A 25,591-nucleotide genomic window follows, 5' to 3' on the forward strand; every position below is an offset into this window, starting at 1 on the left:
CCTGTTCCCCTCCTCCCTCACCGCTTTACGCAGGATTTTGCACTCAGATTCCAGCACAGACCCAGAACATTTCTTTTCCTGCCGGGCGGGCCCTCACCTTGCCCAGGTGCGGCGGCTGCCGGAGGAAGTGCGCGGGGTGCTGCTGGAAGAGCAGGTGCTGCTGCACGGCCCTGGGGCTCGGCGGCAGCGGCTCCGAGCGGGTCCGGCCCAGCGGCTTGTGGTGGCCCGGCAGCGCCAGGCGCTCCGCGGGCACCAGGGACAAGGGGACGGTCCCCAGGCCTGGCACTGCAAGGGTGGCAGGAAGGTTATGAAAGAGAAAGACGGGGAATATTTGTTTTAAGAATATATGTATTTAAAAATGCAGTTATATTGAAAAATATATGTTTATTTTTAAATATATATTTAAATATGTATATATTTAAAATATTTTTAAATTTTTAAAATAGTGTTTAAAAATTAAAAAAACCCACATAAACAATATAAATTTTAATAATAATATATTTAATTATGTAATCGATATAAACATTAATATTATTAAACACTATTTTAAATAGTGTTCAAAAATTAAAAAAACCCACATAAACAATATAAATTTTAATAATAATATATTTAATTATGTAATCGATATAAACATTAATATTATTAAACACTCTTTTAAATAGTGTTCAAAAATTAAAAAAACCCACATAAACAATATAAATTTTAATAATAATATATTTAATTATGTAATCGATATAAACATTAATATTATTAAACACTCTTTTAAATAGTGTTCAAAAATTAAAAAAACCCACATAAACAATATAAATTTTAATAATAATATATTTAATTATGTAATCGATATAAACATTAATATTATTAAACACTATTTTAAATAGTGTTCAAAAATTAAAAAAACCCACATAAACAATATAAATTTTAATAATAATATATTTAATTATGTAATCGATATAAACATTAATATTATTAAACGCTCTTTTAAATAGTGTTCAAAAATTAAAAAACCCACATAAACAATATAAATTTTAATAATACTATATTTAATTATGTAATCGATATAAACATTAATATTATTAAACACTATTTTAAAAATTAAAAAATATTTTAAATATATACATATTTAAATATCTATTTAAAAATAAATATATATTTTTCAATATAACTACATTTTTAAATACACATATTTTTAAAACAAATATTAATCTAAATATGAAAAACAATAAATTTGAGTATATTATTAATAGACATATTCCTAATAGAATATTATTATCAATAATAAGACATTGAATTATAATATTAACATAGCATATTAATATTTATATTCATTAATAGAAAGATTAATAATGTAAATATTAACATTAATAATACATGCCAATAGATTATTAATGTTTATTGTAATGATACAATGTAATATATTGTTAAATATTAATACTACTAATAATATAATTAAATATATTAGTAATAAAAACATTAATATTTATATTAACAATATGTCGATTTATATTATTAATATCAATATCACTATTATTCATATATTTATTAATAATATGAATACATGCTATTTCTTTATATTATACTATATTTTATGTTAGAATACGATGATGTGAAATTTATTAATAATATTAAAATATATAATAATAACTATAAAACATAAAAACTGTCCCCACATCTGTGCCCCAGCCTGGCTGTCACGATCACTGTCACTGTCACTGTCACGGTCACTGTCACTGTCAGTCACTGTCACTGTCCCCATGTCCCCCAGCCTGGCTGTCGCTGTCACTGTCACTGTCATGGTCACTGTCACTGTCACGGTCACTGTCCCCACAGCTGTGCCCCAGCCTGGCTGTCACTGTCACTGTCACTGTCCTCATGTCCCCCAGCCTGGCTGTCACAGTCACTGTCACTGTCCCCATGTCCCCCAGCCTGGCTGTCACTGTCACTGTCACTGTCCTCATGTCCCCCAGCCTGGCTGTCACTGTCACTGTCACTGTCCCCATGTCCCCCAGCCTGGCTGTCACTGTCACGGTCACTGTCACTGTCCCCACAGCTGTCCCCCAGCCTGGCTGTCGCTGTCACTGTCACTGTCACTGTCACGGTCACTGTCCCCACAGCTGTGCCCCAGCCTGGCTGTCACTGTCACTGTCACTGTCCCCATGTCCCCCAGCATGGCTGTCACTGTCACGGTCACGGTCACTGTCCCCATGTCCCCCAGCCTGGCTGTCATTGTCACTGTCACTGTCACTGTCACGGTCACTGTCCCCATGTCCCCCAGCCTGGCTGTCACTGTCACGGTCACTGTCCCCATGTCCCCCAGCCTGGCTGTCACGGTCACGGTCATGGTCACTGTCACCGTCCCCACGTCCCCCGGGCGGACACTCACCCGCCACCAGCGGAGCGTGGGTGACCGAGGGCTCGAGGATGATGACGGGCTGCAGCCGAGGGGACAGGGGGCTGCCGGCCTCGTGCTGCTCCAGGCTGGCCGGGATGAAGACGGGCGAGTGCGTGCCCGGCAGCACCGGCCCGTTGAGCACCGGCACCCGGTGAGCCAGGCTGGGCAGCGCCCGGCGCTCAGCATCGCCCTGCGGGGACGGGACAGGGACGGGGACAGGGACGGGGATAGACAGGGACAGGGATGGGGACAGGGATGGAGACAGGGATGGAGACAGGGATGGGGATAGACAGGGACAGGGATGGGGACAGGGATGGAGACAGGGATGGAGACAGGGATGGGGATGGGGACAGGGATGGGGATAGACAGGGACAGGGATGGGGACAGGGATGGAGACAGGGATGGAGACAGGGATGGGGATAGACAGGGACAGGGATGGGGACAGGGATGGGGATAGACAGGGACAGGGATGGGGGCGGGGACAGGGATGGGGACAGGGATGGAGACAGGGATGGAGACAGGGATGGAGACAGGGATGGGGACAGGGATGGGGATGGAGACAGGGACAGGGACAGGGATGGGGACAGGCATGGGGACAGGGATGGGGACAGGGAAAGACATGGACAGGGATGGGGATGGGGACAGGGACAGACAGGGACAGAGATGGGGACAGGGATGGGGATGGGGACGGGGACAGGGACAGGAATGGGGACATGGTCAGGGACACGGTCAGGAACAGGGTCAGGGACAGGGATGGGGCAGGGACAGGACAGGGACAGGGTCAGTCACAGGGACACAGCACCAGGAGGGCACAGGATTGTCCCCAGCGTGCCCATGGGCAGCACCGGGAACCCCAAACCCCAGGGGAAACCCCACAGGGACCCAGTGCCGGGGGTACAACCCGGGCCACCTACCCTGGTGCCGGTGGTGGCCGGCAGGCCCAGGGTGATGGCCGGCAGCGAGGCCGCGCTCTGCAGGGCAAACTGGGCCAGGGAGCTCTCCTGCATCATCAGCCGCTGGGCCAGGGGCGTCTGCAGCAAACAGGAGCCATCAGAGCCCTGCTCCCAGCCAGGGACCAGGGCCAGGGCCGTGGGGACAGCCCTGGGGACACCCCCCATCGCACAGGACAGCGCTGGGAGGGGGGACATGCACCCTGGAGGAGGAGGGGGGTGTGGGAGAAGTGCTGGGCTGGGAGGAGTATCCCGGAGCAGGGCATCCCAGGGCACTCCAGGGCACCCCAGCATGCAGGGAGAGGCAGCTCCAGGCAGGGGGTTCAGGGCTGGGGTCGTGCCCTCCTCCGGAACCCAGAGGGGGTCCCCAAAGCCAGTGGGGCTCACCTCGTGGGCCACGCCCGGGGCGGCGGGCAGCGCCGCGTGCTCGGCGGGCAGGCTGTCGTTGGGAGAGCTGCAGCCCGACACGGGGGTGCTGCTGCTGCTGGGGGACGAGTCTGGGAGGGGATGGGCAGGGGGTGAGGGCACAGCCACCCCCCACCAGCCCCTCCAACCACTGCCCCCCACCCTTCTGGGGCCGAATCCCCCTCGGAAGGCAGCGCTCGATGGTGGGAATGCTCCACGCCGGACCTGGGGCATTTCCAGCCATGCAGGTCCCTCCTGGGGCCCAAAAGCAGCAGGAGCAGCTGCACCAACACCTCCAGGCTCCCCAGTCTCACACCAGCATGTCCCAGCTCCCCCATCCCACACCAGCACCTCTCATCCCACACCAACACCTCCCAGTTTCCCAATCCCACACCACGCCAGCCCAGCCCCTGGGGAGGACACACCAACCCCTGGTGTCACTGTCCCCAGGCAGAGGTGACACAGAACCTGTCCCAGCCCCTGGGGAGGACACACCAAACCCCCGTGTCACTGTCCCCAGGCAGAGGTGACACGACCTTCCTTCTTCTCCTGTCCTGCCTGTCCCTCCTCCCTCACCGATGGCGTCGGGCGGGCGCCTCTTCAGCGAGGGGGGAGCGCTCTCCTTGCGGGTCAGGGGGTTCTTGCGCCGGTCCAGGCACTTCCTGGGCTTGCACCGAACCTTCAGGTTGGGCTCGGACGCTGTGGGGACAGGGGGTCAGTCCTGGCCACACCGGGGTGGGGCTCTGTGGGGCCACTCCCAGCTCCAGCCGGGGACATGGGGACATCCCTGAGGCCTTGAGGGACCGAGGGGCATTCCCAAGTTCTTTAAGGACACGGGGACGTTCCCAAGGCTTTGAGGGGCACGGGGACATTCCCATTCCTTGGGGGACATGGGGACATTCCCAAGTCCTTCAGGGACACTGGGACATCCCTGAGGCCTTCAGGGACATGGGGACATCCCTGAGGTCTTCAGGGACATGGGGACATTCCCAAGGCTTTGAGGGACATGGGGACACTCCTAAGGTCTTTTGGGACACAAGGACATTCCCGAGGTCTTTGAGGGACATGGGGACATTCCCGAGGCCTTTGAGGGACACGGAGGCTTTCCCGAGGCTTTTGAGGGACACGGGGAAAAATCCAAAGCCTTGAGGGACATGGGGACACTCCTAAGGTCTTTTGGGACACAAGGACATTCCCAAGGCTTTGAGGGACAGGGAGGCATTCCCGAGGCTTTTGAGGGACACGGGGACATTCCCGAGGCCGTACCTGTTTTCCGCAGCGGAAAATGCTCGGGAGCGTCGAGAGAAGTGCTGGGCACGGGGGACAGGAATGTGCTGAGCATGGCAGGGGAGGGACCCTCGGGCTCCAGAGGCTCCAGGGACCTGCAGGGAGAAGCCGGAGCCCCTTCCCAGCTGCCCCGGAGCAGGTTTGGGGCAGGGGCAGGTCCTTTTGGGGGCAGAGGGTGCCGATGCTTTACCTGTAGGGCAGGGCTGCAGCGGGGGGGTTGCTGGTCCTCTCCAGAGCCGCCTGTTGCTTCTTCAGGATGACCTCGGCCAACTTCTGCTTCACCACCGTGCTGGCCACGGCACCTGCGCGGTGACCACGGTGACCACAGTGACCCCACGGGGCTCAGAGCCGCTCTGAAGGGTCCCTGTGGGTAGGATCCCGGCCCCAAGAGCTCCAGGAGTGACACCAGAATGGTTGGAGACCCCTGAGAGGCGCAGCTGGCTCTGCTCCCATCCCGTCCCCCGGCTGCCTGTGCCAGCAGGAACGCTCCGTGCTTACAGCGGGGACGCTCCACGGACCTGTGCCAGCATTCGGCACCTCCGAGCACGAGTTAATTAATTAAGTAATAATTAATTAGGTGCGAGGCAGAGCCCTGAGCATCCCAAAATTGGGAGCGAGCCCCTGGCGGCTCCGCCAGCGCCGGCACCAGAGGGCGCCGGGAGACCGCGGCTGGGCGGGGGCCGCACCCCAGCCCGGGGGGCTGCAAACCCAGTCTGGGGGTCTAAAAACCCACTCCGGGGGGCTGCAAACCCAGTCTGGGGGTCTAAAAACCCACTCTGGGGGGCTGCAAACCCAGTCTGGGGGTCTAAAAACCCACTCCGGGGGGCTGCAAACCCAGTCTGGGGGTCTAAAAACCCACTCCGGGGGGCTGCAAACCCAGTCTGGGGGTCTAAAAACCCACTCTGGGGGGCTGCAAACCCAGTCTGGGGGTCTAAAAACCCACTCTGGGGGGCTGAAAACCCAGTCTGGGGGTCTAAAAAACCCACTCTGGGGGGCTGTAAACCCAGTCTGGGGGTCTAAAAACCCACTCTGTGGGTCTGAAAACCCAGCCCGGGGGGCTGAAAACCCACTCTGTGGGCTGCAAACCCAGTCTGGGGGTCTAAAAACCCACTCTGTGGGTCTGAAAACCCAGCCCGGGAGGCTGCAAACCCAGTCTGGGGGTCTAAAAACCCACTCTGGGGGTCTGAAAACCCAGCCTGGGGGGCTGAAAACCCAGCCCGGGTGTCCCACCGGAGACTGGCGGATGAGCGGGGGCTGCAAACCCAGCCTGGGGGTCTGAAAACTCAGTCTGGGGGGCTGCAAACCCAATCTCGGGGGCTGCAAAGCCAGGCTAGGGGGCTGCAAACCCAGTCTGGGGGGCTGCAAACGCAGTCTTGGGGTCCCACTGGTGTCTGTCACCTGAATGGGGTCTGTAAATCCATCCTGGGGGTCCCAGAGGGGTCTGCAGCCCCGCTCTGCGGATGCTCTCCCACCCCTTTCCCCCACGGGAAGGCAGAGCTTGGTCTGGGTAAGGGCAGAACCCCCCGAGCCCCCTCCCCAAAGCCCCTCTGGTGCCCCCGGGCACAGGCAGCCCTTACTCCGCTTGCTCTTGTCCTTGTTGAGGATCTGCCGCAGCTCCTGCTCCTGCTGGCCCGGCTCAGCCTCGCGGTGCGGGGACTCCATGGCCACCTGTGGGACAGGGACATGGGCATGGACCCCCCCAGCCCCGCCCGAGCCCTCGGACCCCTCCCCAGAGCTCGCCTGGGACAGTCCCTTGTGTCACTCTGGCTGATGGGAACATGTCAAGTTGCTCCATCACAACAAACCGGACACGTTTTGGTCTCCAGGGATGCTTTGCTCTCCCCGGGGACATCATAAAAGTCAAAACCTGTCTGTTCCCACTCGCTGCCTCCTCTCAGGGTGTTTGGGCACGTCTGGGTGTTGCAACGTGGCAAAAAATAAAAATCTTTGTTGAGTACAAAAGGAAAAAAAAAAAATCTATGATGTGAGGGAAATCCCAGCTGATCCATGGAACTGGCTCCTGCCCTGAGCCTGGAGCAGCCCTGGGGACAGGCAGGGGGATCTCAGTGTCTGAAGATGGTCACACCTCCCTGGGCATGGTCACAGCTCCCTGGGCATGGTCACTGCCCCCTGGACATGGTCACTGCCCCCTGGGCATGGTCACTGCTCCCTGGACATGGTCACAGCTCCCTGGGCATGGTCACAGCTCCCTGGGCCTGGTCACAGCTCCCTGGACATGGTCACAGCTCCCTGGACATGGTCACTGCTCCCTGGACATGGTCACAGCTCCCTGGGCATGTTCACAGCTCCTTGGACATGGTAACACCTCCCTGGGCATGGTCACAGCTCCCTGGACATGGTCACAGCTCCCTGGGCATGGTCACACCTCCCTGGGCATGGTCACTGCTCCCTGGGGATGGTCACAGCTCCCTGGGCATGTTCACAGCTCCCTGGGCATGCTCACAACTCCCTGGATGTGGTCACAACTCCCTGGACATGGTCACACCTCCCTGGATATGTTCACAGCTCCCTGGGCATGGTCACAGCTCCCTGGACATGGTCACAGCCCCCTGTTGTGACCAGGAGTGACCCTGGGCATGGTCACAACTCCCGGGACATGGTCACACCTCCCTGGATATGTTCACAGCTCCCTGGACGTGGTCACACCTCCCTGGACGTGGTCACAGCTCCCTGGACATGGTCACAGCTCCCTGGGCATGGTCACAGCTCCCTGGACATGGTCACAGCCCCCTGTTGTGACCAGGAGTGACCCTGGGCATGGTCACAACTCCCTGGACATGGTCACACCTCCCTGGATATGTTCACAGCTCGCTGGGCATGGTCACAGCTCCCTGGACGTGGTCACAACTCCCTGGATAAGTTCACAGCTCCCTGGGCATGGTCACAGCTCCCTGGACGTGGTCACACCTCTCTGGATATGTTCACACCTCCCTGGACATGGTCACAGCTCCCTGGACATGGTCACAACTCCCTGGACATGGTCACACCTCCCTGTTGTGACCAGGAGTGACCCTGGGCATGGTCACAACTCTCTGGACGTGTCCTCCCACCTGCCTCCCTCTGAAGCCTCCCGGAGGAGCCATCCCCGGGCTGGAGGAGCCATCCCCAGACTGGAGGAACCATACCTGCCAAATCCCCCTGGTTTCTTGTGCCCATGGAACCTGGCAGTGCCCCTGCGCGGGGCAGGAGCTGCGGGTGGCACCAGAGCTCGGTGACGCTTCCCAAAAAAACCAATTGTCCCTGACTCGGCCATGCCCCCGGAGCAGAGCAGCAGGTGGCTGAGGAGGGGCAGCTCCTGGCCCGCAGGGATCCCCTGCAGCCGCTCTGGCTCCTGCTCTGCCCGTGGAGCAGGGCTGGACACGCCGGGAGGCTCCAGCCCTGGAATCTGGCCTGGAATTGAGACACAACCCCTCCACCTGCCTCCCCAAGCAGCCTCCTTGTGTCACAGAGGTCCCTGGGCTGGCTGTAAGCCCCTCCAGATGTTCCAGCTCAGGGAAAAGCAGGAATTCACCTGGGAATGTAATTTTGGCATTGGGATTTCCAGCCTTTTCCTCTGAATCCCTGCCCAGAGAGGGGAACTCAAAGCCAGCCCCGATTCTGCCACTGCTGTTGTGCTCTGGGGGCAAAATTCACCTTCCAAATTGCCCAATTCTGCCCCAAACCCTGCCAAAAGTGGGGTGTGGGGCCCCCCCGCCCTGTCCCGTACCCTGACGTGCTGGTGGGCGAGCTGCTCCACTTGCTGCTGGTGCAGGCTGGCCAGGAAGAGCTGGTGCTGCAGCTGCTGCTGCTTCAGGGCCAGCAGCGCCGTGTCCTGGGGCTTGACCACGCGCTGCCCGATCCGCAGGTCCATGGGGACGGCCTGGGGCACCCGCGGGGAGGTGCACGGGGTCACGGCAGCTGTGGGGACACAAAGGGACACGGCTCAGTCACGGGGTTGGCAGGGGAGGGTCTGGCACAAGGGCAGGGACCTGCCCTGCCACCGAGGGGGATTTGCCATGGAACATCCTCTGCCTGCAGAGCCTCCCCTGTCAGCTGGGGAAGGAGATTCCTGGGAATCCCCCTCCTCTGGAGAGGCTCCAGGTGGCTGCAGGCGCCTCTGCCTGGCATCGTGGTGGAGAAGGGCTCTGGAGTGAAAATATTCCCTGCACAACCTCACTGAGGGGTGAAACCCCAGCCCCGTGGGGACACCAAACCAGTGCCAGTTACACACCAGAAGCTGTCCCTTACACCCCCAAAACAGTGCCAGTTACACACCTGAAATCGTCCCTTACACCCCCAAAACAGTGTCAATTACACCCCCAAAACAGTGCCAGTTACACATCTGAAATTGTCTGCAACACCCCCAAACCAGTGCCAGTTACACCCCCAAAACAGTGCCAGTTACACACCTGAAATCGTCCCTTACACCCCCAAAACAGTGTCAATTACACCCCCAAAACAGTGCCAGTTACACACCTGAAATCGTCCCTTACACCCCCAAAACAGTGTCAATTACACCCCCAAACCAGTGCCAGTTACACATCTGAAATTGTCTGCAACACCCCCAAACCAGTGCCAGTTACACCCCCAAAAAAGTGCCAGTTACACATCTGAAATTGTCTGCAACACCCCCAAACCAGTGCCAGTTACACCCCCAAAACAGTGCCAGTTACACATCTGAAATTGTCTGCAACACCCCCAAAACAGTGTCAATTACACCCCCAAACCAGTGCCAGTTACACATCTGAAATTGTCTGCAACACCCCCAAACCAGTGCCAGTTACACCCCCAAACCAGTGCCACTGATCATGGAGCATCCACTGCCTCAGAGGATTTCCCCCTCACAGAAACACCCTCGACCTCAGGCCATGAAAAAACCCCACCAGGAAACCCCACCACAGGGTTCACCCCGCTCTCCATCTCCTGATGACTGCCTGGCACTTCATTAGCGGCCGGTTAATTGGCTCTAATTGCACCCCGGGACAGGGAGGCTGATGGAGATCAACAACCCTAGCCTTGGGAAGCTGCCCCTGCCTCGGGGCTCCCCAAAACCGAGCTGAGCATCCGTGATTTTGGAGGATGCAGTGACAAGCGGGGCTGTCCCCTCCTTCTTTTCCCCTCCTGTCCCCTCGCCGTGCGGGACGCGGGAGCAGGGCTGGCAGCGGCGGTGGCACTCGGGCTGCTGGCAGGGGGACAAGGACAGGCTGTCACCGCCACATCCCGGGATGGCAACCGGGCACTTCGGGCAGCTCCGGCCCGGCCAAATCCCGCCCCGGGACGCCGCCGGTCTGCGGGACCTCGGCCGGCCCCGTGTCCCCTCTGCAGCCAAATGTCACCACACGAGGGGTGTGTGACAGATGGGGACGTTGCCGGGGGTTGTGTTTGGGATCATCACTCCAATGGGAACGGGGGGTACCAGGGGGAAGGAGCAGCCCAGCCAGGCACAGCTGATGGCACCCAAAGAGTTTTCCCAGCCTTTCTCTGCTCCCTAAAAATGCCCACGGGAAGCTCCGGGGTTTGGTGTGAGCTGCCCGTGGTGGCTCAGCACGGCCTGATGCTGCCCCATCCCGGGAAAAAAATGGGGTGGGAAAGGACTGGGGGGGGGAAAAAGGCATAGGAAGGGATTGGGGGGAAAAAAAGGGATGGGAAGGGATTGGGGGGGAAAAATAGGGTGGGAAGGGATTGAAGGGGGAAAATGGGGTGGGAAAGGATTGGGAGGAGAAATCGGGATGGGAAGAGATTGGGGGGAAAAAGGGTTGGGAAGGGATTGAAGGGGAAAAATGGGGTGGGAAGGGCTTGGGACACCCCAGGTGAAGGAGGGGCGGCTCCAGACACCCCCAGGAGGGAGCAGAGCCGAGGAGAAGCACTGGTGGGGGCTCTGGGAATCTCTCTCTGCATCATTTGTTTCAATCCCTATAAAAATAAACTGCGAGGCGAAGGAAGCGGAGCAGGGAGGGATGGGGGCTGCTGGGGGAGAGGGAGGCCAGGCAGCAGCCAGAAAAACAATACAACTCCTCACCACTCGCCTGGAGCCAGGAAAAAGCTGTCGAGCATCCCCAGGGCCAAGAGGCTCTGGAGCCAGGGAAGACGAAGCTGCACGGACCCCGCTCCTGCCACGGCCCCCAGCTCTGCCCACCCTGCGCTGGGGATGCCCGAGCGGATTTTCAGAGAGGCTTGGATGAGAAAAGGCACCCTGGGAGCCGGGCTTGGCCTGGCGTGCCCCGGGGTGACACTGGCGCCCCAGCGCTCCCGGCCAGGATGAGGCCACCAAGCTCAGGGCGGTTTTCCAGCGCTTGGAAACACAAAACGCCCCGTGCTGGGTGCCAGGGCGGTGCGGGACGAGGGCTGGTGGCACTGGGAGAGAAACCCGGGCTCTGGGCAGGAGCCACTGTCCCCATGTGGGGACCCTTGGGGATGAGGGCCCTGCACGTGGCACCTCCTCAGGGATGCTCCACAGCCCTGAGCTCAGGACCCCCCTGGCAAAGCCCCTCCTGCCCCGGGAGCTGTTTGTGACCTCCCTCTGCAGCTTGAATTCATTTGGGGTTTGCTGCCGGGCCCTGGGCCAGGAGTTACAGTAAACAACCCCCTCCCGCATGATCCAGGGGCCGGCGGCCAAGCCCGTGGCTCCTCCCCTTCCCCCCGCCCCAAAAAAAGCCAAAAGTCAAGTCCCACCGCGGCTCCTGGGGGGTTTGTCCCTGTCCCCAACCCAGCCTGGGTCCTGCTGGTGCCCAGTGGACCCTCAGAAGCCACCAGCAGCAGGACACGTGGCTGGGACTGGGATGAAAAAGTTGGGAGTGGGATGCAGAGTTTGAGACTGGGATCACAGTTTAGGACTGGGATGCACAATTTGGGACTGGGATCACAGTCTGGGACTGGGATGCACAATTTGGGACTAGGATGCACAATTTGGGACTGGGATGCACAATTTGGGACTGGGATGCATGGTTTAGGATCAGGACCACAGTTTAGGACCAGGATGCACAGTTTGGGACCGGGATCACAGTTGGAGACCGGGATCACAGTTTAGGACTGGGATCACAGTTTAGGACTGGGATCATGGGCTGGGACTGGGATGCACAGGCTGGGACCAGATCACAGTTTGGGACCGGGACAGCCGCGGGGCCAGGAGCCCATTGCACAAGCCATCCCTGTGCCAGCAGCTGCAGATCCAGCCCGTGGATCCTCCATGGGAAGGGGAGGCTGTGACACGGAGTCTCCCCGGAGCGCCCTGGGAAAGCCGCGGTCGGGCATGAATGAGGGCTCTGTGCTCCAGCCCCGGCACGCGTTACCAGCATTTTCCAGGCTGCCGGGACAGAACGGAGCAGGGAACGCAGCCGAGGGGCCACGGGCTCAGCCACGAGGTGGGACAGACACAGAGGGAGGGCCGGGACAGCCAGGGCAGGGTGGGGAGCCCCGCTTTGCCCTGCAGCACCTCCCAGACTCCTGAGGAGTTTTGGGACAGGGTGAAGTTTGGTGGCAGCGAGTTGCCCAGGCTGGGGGTGGCAGTGCTGGGTTGGTGTCACTTGGGACACCACCACGCTGCTCCCAGCCAGCCATCCCGGAAGAGAAAAAAAAAATCCAACACAGAAATCTTTGCTTTGGCATTTCCTGATTGTTTTTAAAGAGGCAAATCAGCCGTCCACAGAGCTGGGCTTACATAAGAGGGAAATAAAGCAAGAGGCAAACAAAGCAGGGCAGGAAGGTTACTGAGGAGCAAAGCAGCGGCATCCCAGCTCTGCTGCTCTGTGCATCCCTGCCTGCAGCTCTGCCTGCATCCCTGTTTATCCCCGCCTGAATCCCAGTCTATCCCTGCCTGCAGCTCTGCCTGCATCCCTGTTTATCCTCACCTGTACCTCTGTTTATCCCTGCCCTCATCCCCACCTGTATCCCTGTTTATCCCCACCTGTATCCCTGTCTACCCCTGCCCTAATCCCTTCCCTCATCCCTGCCTGCCCACAGCTCGCCCTGAGGTGCAGCAGCAGTTAAATCCAGGCTGGGTTTTTCCAATAAACCATCTTCTTTTATAAAAGCGTTTCCCATCTTATGCTGATCTGCTCTGAAAGGTTCAGAGTTCAGGCGGGTTGAAGAATGCGGGTGATTAAAAACATTCCTCTCTAAATAAAAGGGAAAAGGTCTTCTCCAGAGCCCTGCACAAGGAGCAGGAATGAGCTGGAGGGAGCTCGCTCAAATTAAAAACACTTAAATAAGAAACCACACCAAAAGGGCCGTGTTGAAAGAACCCGAAGATCACAAAGGGAGAACTCAAGAAATAGGAAATCCCGGAGCTGGGGTACCTCGTTTAACCCCGCCGGGCCCCGGGGTGCTGGCTTTAGTTAGGGACCAAACTCTGCTCCCCAGAACGACAGAGAAAAATCACCAAACCCACCCAGCTCCAGCTTTGGGGGGACAGTGGGGACCCCCAATAGGTGCCCACACGTCCCTTTGGCCCCTACCTCCATCTCCTGTGTCCCCGAGGGGTTTCCTTGCAGGATCCCACAAAATCACAGCATTTGGGGCATTTTCCTCTTATCTCTCCTTAGCACAGAGATCCAGGGGTGGGAGATCCGAGGGTGGGAGCTCCAGGGGTGGGAGCTCCAGGGGTGGGAGCTCCAAGAGCTCCACGGAAAGCAGCTCCACGGAAAGCAGCTCCAGGGAAAGCCCTGCACCACCTCAGCTATCCCCGCATGGAGAGAGCGCTGGCCACGTCCCGCAGGAGCCATAAGAGAGCAGATGATGCTCAGGGAAGATGTAATGTTTGGAGCAGCCGGGTGCCAAGTTCTGATAACTCTTTCTGGAGCTCATGGAGTGGGAGTTTCAGGGGCTTTACGCCTCAGCCAGATGTGGGTGGATCCCTCCCCTCCCCACCAGACAGCAAATTCCTGCTCCAAAATAAGATGAGGCGGATGCTGCTGCAAGAAATGCCCCCTGAGAGTTTTTCCACCAGGGTAAACCCAAATTTTTCTGCTCTGATTCTTGCAAACTTCCTTCTGCAGAAAGTTTCCAGAAAAAAAAAAAAAATTGAGACAGACGATGATTAAAGTTTGGCAAAGTCACCAGAGCAGCACAAAACCCTTCCCACAACCAAAGGCACGAACCAGGATTCAGCCACACACCCAACCACGCCGTGCACCTGTGAGCAGAGCAGTTATTTAGGCATTCCAAGCACAAAAATGAGAATTTTTCCTGCTGGAGCCTAGAAATGAGCTCCACATCAGGCCTAGGGAGGCAGATCAGGGCGAGATGCTTCTTCTGATTGCTCTCCCTGCTTACTTGCAGCTCATGACCTTTGAGTCAGACATTTAATAGCCCTCTCTGGAATTTTCTCCCCACAAATGGTCACATTTCCTTTTGAAACTCATGGCTCCAGGACCCAAAAACATCAGGGCCAGCCCAGAGACCAGGGACGGGGAGGAAACACCTTTGGGCCTGCATGTGCTGCTGGTTTTAGCACTCCCTGTTCCAGCCCAAATCCCGGTTCTGCTGTTCCCATCCCATCCGAGGGGACCACGCTGCTCCCACGGCATCCATGGAGAGGACAGGGCAGGATTCCTGGGAGAGGCACAGGGAACTCTCCAAGGCTAAATCAGACACTCCTGGAGGCGAGCCAGGCCTGAGTTCCAAGGCAGGTTTTCCACGTGCTCTCAAATCCATGGGCCCTGGAAGGGTTTTGCCTCCAGGGCGAGGGTGGTCCAGAGGATCCCAAGGTAACCCCACATCCACTGAGTTACCCCAAATCCCCAAACCTTAACAGTGGACATGAACTTCACCTCAGGCACTGCCCAAACCACCAAACAACTTCTTTCCTGTTCCTTCCTGCTCCCAGAGGAGCTGGAGGGATTTGCAGGAGCTCCCTGGATGCTGCTCCTCTCCCAGGGATGAGCTTTGAAAGCCTTCAGAGCACCTCAGTGCTGAGGCAAACCCCCCCCCCAGCAAAAGCTTTTGGGCCTAAATTTGAGATGTCAGGGACATCCAGGTACTAAACCACAGGAAATTCTGGGCACAGGCAGGACGGAGCTGCCTCGCGGGTCCCACAAAATGTGTTTTGAGCGTGGGCAGCACCAGGGACAAGGGGGGATCAAAGGGCTCACTCATCTCCTGCATCCGCAGCCGGGCCAGGGAAGAGGAGGGCCAGCGAGTGGCTCCAGCCCCACCGCAGCCCTGGCAGAGCTGGAAACCTCTGGCAGTCATTTCCTGCACCCTCCCACCCGCACGGGTCACCCAGCCCATCCCGAAGAGCGGCGCGGCCCCCGCGGGAGAGGCCGTGCGGGGGAGGGAGAGGTGTCCCCAGGAAACCTCGCAGCAACCGCGGCTTCCTGAGGAACACCGGGAAAGCCGCGACCACAGGGGCTCTGCTGAAGGGCAGCCAAGGCAGCACCTGGTGCTCCCCAGAGCGGCGCAGGCAGCCTCGAACCACAGAAACTCACGAGATTTGGGAAGAATCCTCCCTTCCCAGAAGAGAAACATCCCCCAGAGCGCGTCCCGCCCCGCTGGATCCCTCCCTTCACCTGCTCACCCAGCCCGGCCGGGATCTGCCGGCTCCTCCCGCCTCTGGGGAGCCCCAAATACCGCCCTGTCCCGCTGGGGAGGCAAATCTGCCCCTCCTGATGCTCCCGCGGGGCCTTTGCCTGCAGCAAACAACCCTCCGTACCGCCCAGCTCCTCTCCTTGCGGGCTTCATGGGTGAAAAAAGCCCCAACACCGCCCAGAGCCGCAGGCAGGGATGGATTGGGACACAGGCGGCACCTCCAGGCTGGCAAAGCCCGCGGCTCTGGCGGAGCTGGAACACCCCAGTGCCCTCCAGCAGCCTCATCTCCCCCCCAGGCTCCCGGCAAGGGGCACCAGCGCTGCCCAAAGCTCGGCATCACCTCCTGCCCGCGGAGCTGCTCCGGGGAGAGGCTCTGGCCCCGCTCCTGGCGGGATGAGCTCTCTGTTGCCCCGGCAGGACGATGCCAGCGGAGGCCGAGCAGCCCCGCGAAGCCGTGGAAGCGCCTCGGGGCGCGGGGCTCTTCCCGCAGCCGCTCCGATTACATCAGCGCGGGAGGATGCGGCCGCCGCGCCAAGGGAAGCAGAGGAGAGATCAAACGATTGCAGAACCTCTCTCTCCTCAGCTACCCAAGCGCAGGAGAACGCTCCCGACCGGTTTGCAAGGAGGGCTCGGCGGCTCCTCCCGCCCCGCTGCCCTCAATCCCTTCCCGGGCATCCACCGGGAGCTGCTCCGGCGCCCGGCCGGAGCCGGGGGCTGCCGGTACCAGCACCGATTTATTCTTTGAATTGTTGCGTGCAAGAGCCCAGCTTGAGTCACAACCCCCCGGAGAAGGCTCAGCGCTGCCCGAAGCGGCTTCGTGCTTGATCTGGAAGCGCTGAGACAAAAAAAAAAAAAAAAAAGCTGGAATCATTCAATACCCACTCCCGGCCAGGGGCTACTCAAGGCAACCTGCCCGTTAATTAGAGCCTCCCAGCGAGCTGCAGGGAAAGGAAATCCCTTTGGCAGACGCTGGTCGAGGTCCAGGGCTGGGTTGAAGGGCAGAATAGAAAATTTATGAAAAAAACCCGAGGCCCAGGAGAAGCAGAAGGAGCTGGGAGAAGCAGAGGCAGCCCCAGCTCCACGGGCACGAAGGGAAAGAGGCACAAACTCAATTCCCTGTGCAATCCTTGGACTGCTCAACCTCCACCAGCGAGGGCCCAGCCGGGGCTCACCCCAAACCTGCCCCGTGCTGACCCTTGGGTGTCTGAGAAGGAGCCGCCGAGGAGCTCCCCAGGGCAGACCTGGGGCCCAGCATGAGTTATTTCTGTCACAGGGAGGAAGCCACAACATTTTCAGTTTCCTGCACAAACACACTTCGTCTGCCCTTCCCCACGGGTGCTGCCTCCCCTCCCTGGGTGCTCGGGAAGAAGCTCAGAGTTGGCATCAGCGAGGCTGGGAAAGGTGCAGGTGTCAAATCCTCAGTGCAGGAGAGGATGAAACCTGCCTGGATCTGAGGAGCCACACCCTGGGGACAGCAGGGACAGCCACCCTGGGACAAACCTGGCTTGGTGCTGGGGCTTGCGGGCAGCTGTGGGGAGATGCTGGGAATTCCATCCGGGATGGAGAAGCTACAGGAAAGGCAGCAAGCAGGATTTCAGGCGGGAGGAAATGCCAGGAGCACCTGGAGTCCCAAAGAGCCGGGAGAAGCCTTGGAGGAGGCTGAGGCTCCGGCAGGACTGAGGGTGCAGGTGGGTGTGTGAGTGCTCCACACACATGGAGCAACACTGCCCTGGGGGTTTAACCCAGAAAGAGGAGCTGCTGCTGCTCCTGCTGCTGAACTGTCCAGAAATGGGGGAATAGGAAAAAGAATCAGCAGAGAAACTCCCGGTGAGCCCAGCGCAGCAGGAATGACTTGGGACACCGAGGAATCAGTGCTCATGGTGGGGATTGAGACCTCAGAACCTCTCAGCTCAGCACAATCCCAGACACATCCAGGCCCTTAAAGCTCACCTGGCACCCAAACAACCGGGCACACACCTGGACCTTGCCATGGACCCCACTCTAGATGCTCCAGGTGCCCCTCACACCAACCTGCCTGTTCCAGGCCCCCGTGCCTGCAGGGACGCTCCCCACCTGCCTGGCACACTCACCCACGGCTGGCATCGTGTCCCTGCGGCTCCTCGGGGTCCCCGTGCCCACCGAGGCCGTGGGAAGAGCGGCCCCGCGGCCCCGGGAGCTCTCGGATCCCCGATCCCGGGCGCGGCTGCCACCACACCCTTGCAGTTCTCACGGGCAGATTCGAGCCTTGGCAAAGCCCTCGCGGGCAGCCGGCCTCATCAGGCTCATTAAGTGCAATTAAGCCAGAGCGGGCATCCCTCCCCCCACCCCGCCCCTCTGGGGGATATTTTGCTTTTAGATAAAATAAACAAGGAGGTTTTGCGTGGGCTCGGGCAGGTGCTGGCAGCGGGCAGCAGCAGCAGGTGGAAATGCCGAGGTCTCTCGGGGGAAGCCACGGTGAATCAGCGTCCAGCCCCAATTCCATCCCTCCTCCGGCTCCCATAGGTGCCCATTCCAACCCCCCTGGCCTGGAGAGGAGCACCAGACCCTCTCCACTTTGCAAACAGCAACACTGAATAGGATAAACTATAAGGAAGCTGTCCCACCCACGCTGGGATTTTAAAACCACAGAGTTTAAAATTCCAACCTAAAGTGGAATTTTATTGCAGCAGCTCCTCCAGCATCACTTCGAAGCTGGGTTCAGAACTGCTGCTCCTCCACGGCCACAGCCCCAAACCTGGGAGAAGGAAGAGCACAGCACCACTGCCCAACCCCCTCCTCCTTCCATGCCATCCCTCCTCCCCTGGGGACCCCGGCAGGGCCAAACCCCACCCAGGACACACACTGGGGAGGTTTAAACCATGCAGGACATCACCCCAAGCTCCAGGGGCCGTCACGAGGCCGCAGCCCAGCTGAGATTTCCCTTCGCACGCAGGAGCGGCCCCGACGCCGCCAAGGCGTTGCTCCATCGCCCTGGCACTGCCGGACACCTCCTGTCAGCAGCGAAATCCGCGAGCTCCTGGTGTTCCTGGCAGCTTACAGGGGCTGGCCCTGACCCTGGGGTTTGTCAGAAAGTTCCGGAGTAGGGTAGAGAGGGAGTCCCGGGAGCGTGACGGGGACCCAAGCGCAGCCGACGCTGCTCGAGGAGGATAAAACAGCCCCGCTCCATCCTCATCCGCTCTGGGACAAAGGAAAAGCCAAAAGGGATCCTTAAAACTTTCTGCTCCCCCATGGAAAAATCAGCTGGAGCTGTCCCAGGGCGGACTCGATGCCAGCACATGTGAGAGCTGGGTTTGGACTCCTGTGGCTGTCCCAGGCTGATCCTGGCTCAGCGGGGATCCAGGTCACACAGAGATGGGCATTTCCCAGTCTGGCTCCTGCCAGGAAGCGTCGACAGCCCCAGTAAAACTGGGAAGGCTCTGCCACCCAGACAAACCCCCAGAGATGTGTCACGGCCACATCTGAGGTGTGGCCATGCCCCCGACCGAGAGCTTTGCTTCAGATGCTTGGGGTTTACTGCTGCTAAAGGGATTTAGCCAGAACAAATTAAGATCATTTCCCATCTTAATTAATTCTGCTTTCACTTCCTGGCACGTGGGAGCTCGGCCTCCTCTGCCACAGTGAGGAGCCTCAACTCTGCCCCACCACAGCAGCAGGAGCTGCGCAAAAACCCAGGAGGGGCTTTGCAGCGTTCCTTTGTCACCATCCAAGCCCTGTTCACACAAAAAACATCCCCAAAAGCCAGAAACCCTTTTGGTGGCCACATTTCTCCATCACGGAGCAAGATGAGACCTTCCCCTCCCTCCTCCCACCTCTCCTCAGTCAGAGGAGCTTCGAGGAGCAGCGATTGTGCCTCTTGCACAACAAATCCTCTGCTCTCCCTGCCCGCCCCACATCCCTTTGAGGCAAAAAGGAAGCAGGCTGGAGACATCCTTCCTGTGCCACGGACAATGAGCTGGAAATAGCCCGGGAGGAGCGGGAGCGGCCGCGGGAGCCGCACGCGGTCCCGGCTTCCGGACATTGTCCAGCCAGGACCGGCCTGGGTAGCTGCACCCGCACATGGCAGAGCCAGAACCCCCTCTTTGCCCCAAAGGAGCAGCCCCAAACTCAAATCTGCCCCATCCACCTTCACCCAGGACGCCAAGCAAGGAGGGGATTTTGGATTTCAACGCACAATCCGCTCCGGACACGCCGCGGTCGCCGCTCGGCCTCGGCAACCAGGGACTTCACAGCAGCACAAAAGCCACCCCAAACGCCTGGCAGGGTTTTCCACTGCAGGGAAAAAACCCAGGACACCCAGATGGCAAAAGATGCTTTCTCCAGACCCAGCCCTGAGGGTGAAAGGAAGCCCCTGGGGTGCGGGTTCCACCCTAAATCCCTATTTTCTCCTCCAGATGGGAGGTGCACGAGTTGAGCTGCTCCAGCTCACGTCAGCAGCTGGAAAACCCTGCAGGGACCCACGCAAGCCTGGCCTGCCGAGGACGCTGCTGACGGCAGCTGAGCAGGGCAGGGTGGCAGGAGCAGAACCGCTCCGAGTCACCAACCAGCCCCCAAATTTGGGGTTGCCACTCAAGTCGGTGCCGGTTTTGATATTCACCTCCCATTTCTGAGGGCTCTGGGAGAGCAAGTTATCACTTGCAGCCCTTCTACACGATCAAGGTGGTGACAGAAGCTGTTTTTCCTTTAAAAACACCCCAAAACCATGCATATTTTTAAGGTCTGAGGTGGTTTTAGGGCTGAGATTTCAGGAGTGGCAACACCTGGATAAGCAGCACAGAGCTGTGGCCAGAGCCACACTTCCAGAGGGAGGGAAAAGGGAGGAAGAGGGGGGTGGACGATGTCTCTTGTCCCATGTCACAGGACCTGCCAGCACGCCCAGAGCCCCTCGGAGCAGGGGGACCATCCCAGCACAGCCTGGCCCCTCTTTACAGGCCCAAAAGTGGGGCCAGGCCCTCTCCGAGCTGCTGGTCTGGGGCTGCTCTGCTCCCCGAACATTCCGAAGTGCATTTCTGCCCTGCTGACGGGTTAAAAATAGAAACCATCAGTATTATTGTCCTGCAAGCAAATATAGAAAGATCACATCCTCCCTGCAGAAAAACGACACAGCAGGGACACAGGCACAGGGCACAGCTCTATTCCGGGAGCAGGGAACTTGGGAAGTTAGAACAGAATCCCGAAATTTGTGATGTCGATGCACTGCAGCGTTAAACACCCATGGAAAACTCGCCTTCCCCCTCCTCTCCCGGCTTCCCTGGGGTTTTGTTCAGGCTTTCAGCCTCGAGGAGGGTGCTCAGGCTTGCACGGCACTCCCAGCGAGGAACGCGCTGTCCCAGTGCTGCCCTCGCAGATGGGAACGGCCCCGATCCAGTTTGGGAGTGGTCTTGCCACCACTGTCCCCATAAACGCTTCCTTGCTCCCATCCCTTTCCCTTCTCCCATCCCTTTCCCTGCTCCCTTTCCCTTCTCCCATCCCTTTCCCTTCTCCCATCCCTTTCCCTGCTCCCTTTCCCTTCTCCCATCCCTTTCCCTTCTCCCATCCCTTTCCCTGCTCCCTTTCCCTTCTCCCATCCCTTTCCCCTCTCCCTTTTCCTTGCTCCCATCCCCCTTCCCTGCTCCCTTTCCCTTCTCCCATCCCTTTCCCTTCTCCCTTTTCCTTGCTCCCATCCCCTTTCCCTGCTCCCTTTCCCAGTTTCCTTTCCCTGCTCCCATCCCCTTCCCTGCTGGCTCCAGGCGGAGGGGGGGGCCTCAGCCTGAACCTCGTTTTTTTTTTTTGGAAAAGGATGATTTCTACGCCAGCCCGGCCTTTCCGTGAGTGTTTGTGCTCAACGCACGGGGCCGCTCCCACCCAGCTGGGACCCGGCTCCAGATCCAGCCTTATTCCTCAGCAAATCCCCGGGGAGAGGAGAGGAATGCGGCAGGGTCACATCCAGCTGCGCCAGGGAATCCTGGCTGCTGCAAGGGAGGGGAAAATCCAGGGCCGAGGGGATGTCTGTCCCTGCAGCAGCGCCCTAGGGACGGCTCTGATGTGGGGGTGCAGCACCAGGACCACGAACCAGCCAGCTCTGAACCCCAACACTGACCCCAAGGCTGCCCCGCAGCACCCCAGGGACCGCTCCCCTCCCAAACCAAACGTGCAGGAGCAGCCCTGGCAGGCCTGGGAGGAGCTGGGGTGCAGAGGTCGCTCCACCACCCCAAAAGTCTCCCCCCATCCCCACCAAGACCCTCAATCCCCCCCAGGATGGGGGGCAGGGAACGCACAGAGCAGAACTCACCGCACCCCCTCCCCTCCCCTCCTCCCCAAAACAAAACACACACCCAGAAACAGAAGGGAAGCGGTCAGGAAAAACCCGACAGTAACTCCACAACAATTCCAGGCAGCTCCATTCCCAGGAGGAGCCTGCTCTGCCCTCATCCCCCCCTCCAGCAGAGCCCCTCGGTGATCCCGGGCCAGGTGCCCTGGGCCAGCCCCGGGGGCCATTCCCTCATTTCATTCCGTGCACATCCCAGCTGGCATTTCAGCCCCCAGCCAGTGCCAGATTTCTCTCTGCTGAGCCAATGCACTTGGAAATACATGACGACTTCAGCAGATTAATTGGAAACACAGCCTGGGTGTTGCAATCCCAGGCATGACTCCAATTTCAGGAACAAATGTTTTCATAGAATCACAGAATCATAGAATATTCTGAGTGGGAAGGGACCCACAAGGATCATCCAGTCCAACCCCTGGCCCTGCACAGACAGCCCAAAAATCCCACCCTGTGCATCCCTGGGAGCATTTTCCAAATTCCCCTTGAGAATTTGGCATAACTTCACCAGTTTGCTGAACATTTCCAGCTAAACTGGGACAGACTCCACTCACACCTGGGATTATCCTTTTAGTGTGGCGTGTTCCAATTAAAAACCTTCTCAAGAAGATTTAAGACACACCACGGAAGAAGAGGCAAGAAGAACAATTTCGGTTTGCTCTGTAAATCTCCTCTTAAAACCTCACTGGTTTTCAGCGTCCCAGGGCTCCTCTCAGCCCCTCTGCAAAACCAGACCCAAACTCTTCCCCCAAGATCCTGAAAACCCACCAGGGCTGGGAGATGGAGGAGGGGTGGGAGAGGGCTCCCTGGGTGGAAACCATTCCTGTGCTCCCATATTTCCTACCCCTCCACAGCAAAATCTTTCCTCTTCAGCATCAGTCAGCCCTTTCTCTGCTCATCCCTTTTTGCTGCCAACCTCTTGCAGCCATTGCAACCCTTCAGGGCTGAACCTGATGATACTGGAGGTCTTTTCCCACCTTAACAATTCCATGATTCTCCCCTTGCTGCCAAGAACTCAAAATCCCTTTTGTGGTCGGCAGCTGTGCAGCAGCTTCCCCGCTGCCCAAGCTCAGGGTGATAAGGGAATGAGAAAAGCTGGTCTATCCACCCTCGGAGCCTGGCAGGGAGCTCTGCTTTGGCATCCCGCTGCCAGGGATCCCGCAACCCAACAACAACAACAAAAAAAAAACCTGTGTGGGATGTGGAAGGGGCTGCTGGAGGGAAAACGGGGAGCCCAAGCTCGGCTCCGAGGGTTGGAACGGCTGCAGAGGTTGGCAGCAGAAAGGGATGAGCAGAGAAAGGGCTGACTGATGCTGAAACCCCTGCAAGGGGAGAGGTTTTGCTGTGGAGGGGTGGGAAATACGGAAGCACAGGAATGGTTTCCATCCAGGGAACCTTCCTCCATCATCATCCCTCTCCCAGCCCTGGTGGGTTTTCAGGATTTTGGGTGGTGACACCAAAGAGGGGGCTCTGGAGGGAGGGACGGGCTCTGGAGGGGCTGTGGCTGCTTCTTCAGACCCCTGTGGCTGCTGCAGCCATGGGGCAGTGCCCGGGTGAATTCCTGCTTTGGCAGAGCTGGAGGGGTCTGCAGCGAGGAGCGCAGCCCCTGCCTCGCAGGCCCCCGTGGAGGCCACGATTCCAGGGAGATAAAACACATCTGAATCTTCCCAGAGAAATCAGCTCCCACAGGCCTGGCTCCTGGAGCTGCACCTCCTCTCTCCCCCAGCTGTTTGGCTGCTCCTCTCAGCCCAGCCCTGCCAGAGCTGGAGCCTGAGCCAGGAGCAGCACAGGCTGCACAAACCCTCCCCGGAGCCCCCCCTGCCCCACTCCAGGCTTAAATCCACCCAAATCCCAGCCCCAAACCCAATTCCCTGCTTAGCCTTTGCCTCATGGAGCTCTTTTTTTCCTGCACGAAAGCCACAATTCCCATTCAGACCTTTGGGGTGTGATTCCTCCTCCCTGCCGTGAAGTCAACCTAAGTCGGAGTGTTCCTGCCATTAATTTGGATAATCTGACAAAATAAAAACCTGCAGGTTTTGTGGTGAGACGTCACTCTGGGAGCTTTGCTCATCCCAGAGATCTTTCTTTGGGGTATCCCCATCTCCATGACTGGGAGATCCATGGGCTGATGCTGAGCACATCCAAAAAGTGCCCAGCATGGGGATGGGAACCTCTGCTCTGAGCTGGGCTGTGGGGTCAGGCTGGCTGGTCAGTGGGAGAGCTCCGGCCAAGCCTCATCTCTCGTTCCCAGGGTCAGGAATGTGCAAGAGCTGCTGCGAGGGGATGACCACAGAAGCCACGTGGACAGAGGGAATGTGGCGGGGTTTTGCAAGGATCTGCTCCAGCCTCCCCCTGCAAGCCAGGAGATCCAGGAGGAGCAGGGAGGACACACGGATTCGTGCAGATCCAGCACACGCCCCAGCTCCAACCAGGCTGAGCCCACAAATCCTTCTGCAAGTTTCTCTGTCCCACCTCCAGATGTGCCAGCACCCCATCCTACACCCTGCGCCCCTCCCAGGCACACCCTGCACCCTCTGGGCTCTCCTGGCACCGTGTCCCAGACACGTCCATGTGGGGCTGGGCTGGTTGGGCTGCACTGGAGCTGACGTCCCCCCGTGCCAGCACCCAGCTCCCCCAGCCCAGCCCCATCCCTGGTCCCCAGTGCTGATCCAGCCCAGCCCCAGCTGGGACAGAACCTCCACCCAGGCACAGTTGCCGTGACTAAACCAGCCAGGCACCCTGAGAATCCAGCTCTGACAGCAAGGTCCCACCAAGGCAAAAACAATTCAAACCCTCCCAGTTCCCTGCTCCCTTTCAGGGTTCGTCATCGGCACTGATAGAGATCCACACCTCGGAGCACAAACAAGGAGGCGGCCAAGGAACCCGCAGGAACGGCAACCGAGACTCGTGGAGCCCTGACCAGGGCCAGAGCTGACTGCAGATGCTTCTCCAGGGACTCCCTGGGCTGTGATTTGACACGAGCACTGATCAGATGAGGCATCGTTCACGCAGGAAGGACGAGGCCAACGCACAAACCACAGCTCAACCCCTGCCTCCAACACGTCCTGCTCTGCTCCAGCCGCCAAAGGAGCCGAGGCCTCGAGTGTCCTCTGCCCAACCAGCCAGCCTGGGCTCCACCATCGCCTCTCCCTGCAAGGCAGGGCCTCCTTTCTGCAGCTGTTTGAGCCTTTCTGAAGTGGGGAGTACAGTGCTGACACTGCATTAAGAGCATCAAAGTCACCAGTCCTCACTCCCACCTGATGTCCCATTTCCTCACTCCCACCTGATGCTTTTTGGCACCACCCAAAAGCACAGACTCAGCAGAGGTTCAGTCCTGCAGGGATTTTGGAGGTGTCCCAGGTGCTCTGTGCCCCTACAGGAGCTCCATGTCCCTACAGGAGCTCTTTGTCCCTATAGATGTTTGGTGTCCCTACAGGTGCCCCGTGTCCCGGCAGGTGCCCGAGTTGGATGTCTGCCCTGCTGGGTGTTTATCCCTGGGCTGTCCCAGAGCGTGTCCCTGCTGCAGGCCCAGGCCACCACCGCTCCTGGGAGGGGAACCAGCTGCTCTCACACCACCAGAGCATCCAGAGATCTCCATCCTCCCAGGGTCCAGCCCTCCCAGACATCTCCAAGGTACCCCCATCTCCCCAGAAGGAGCACAGGGGGAAGGAACCCCCAGCTCCCTTCTCAATGCCCCAGGACATTTCATTTTTCACAACAACAGGACCCCGAGTC

The 25,591-nt window shown here is 57.9% G+C and overlaps 2 protein-coding genes across 6 annotated transcripts in view; one reads left to right on the forward strand and one right to left on the reverse strand.

Moving 5' to 3' along the window:
* The window catches only part of PDE1B (phosphodiesterase 1B), a 214,943-nt gene that overhangs the window by 127,587 nt on the left and 61,765 nt on the right, over window positions 1-25,591 (forward strand). The gene's annotated exons all lie outside the window — the stretch shown is intronic.
* The window catches only part of HDAC7 (histone deacetylase 7), a 68,297-nt gene that overhangs the window by 12,196 nt on the left and 30,510 nt on the right, over window positions 1-25,591 (reverse strand). For 4 of the 5 annotated variants that reach the window (XM_068212714.1, XM_068212715.1, XM_068212717.1 and 1 more), the window contains exons 2-10: window positions 8,759-8,949; window positions 6,609-6,699; window positions 5,222-5,333; window positions 5,011-5,126; window positions 4,321-4,443; window positions 3,727-3,836; window positions 3,304-3,420; window positions 2,381-2,579; window positions 98-285 (exon numbers count right to left, since the gene is read on the reverse strand). In XM_068212714.1, coding sequence (XP_068068815.1) covers window positions 98-285; window positions 2,381-2,579; window positions 3,304-3,420; window positions 3,727-3,836; window positions 4,321-4,443; window positions 5,011-5,126; window positions 5,222-5,333; window positions 6,609-6,699; window positions 8,759-8,949 — 1,247 coding nt within the window. The remainder of the gene's footprint in view (window positions 1-97; window positions 286-2,380; window positions 2,580-3,303; window positions 3,421-3,726; window positions 3,837-4,320; window positions 4,444-5,010; window positions 5,127-5,221; window positions 5,334-6,608; window positions 6,700-8,758; window positions 8,950-25,591) is intronic. The other variant, XM_068212716.1, reaches the window with a different exon arrangement.

Source organism: Anomalospiza imberbis, chromosome 22, assembly GCF_031753505.1.
Source record: "Anomalospiza imberbis isolate Cuckoo-Finch-1a 21T00152 chromosome 22, ASM3175350v1, whole genome shotgun sequence".
NCBI lineage: Eukaryota > Metazoa > Chordata > Aves > Passeriformes > Viduidae > Anomalospiza > Anomalospiza imberbis.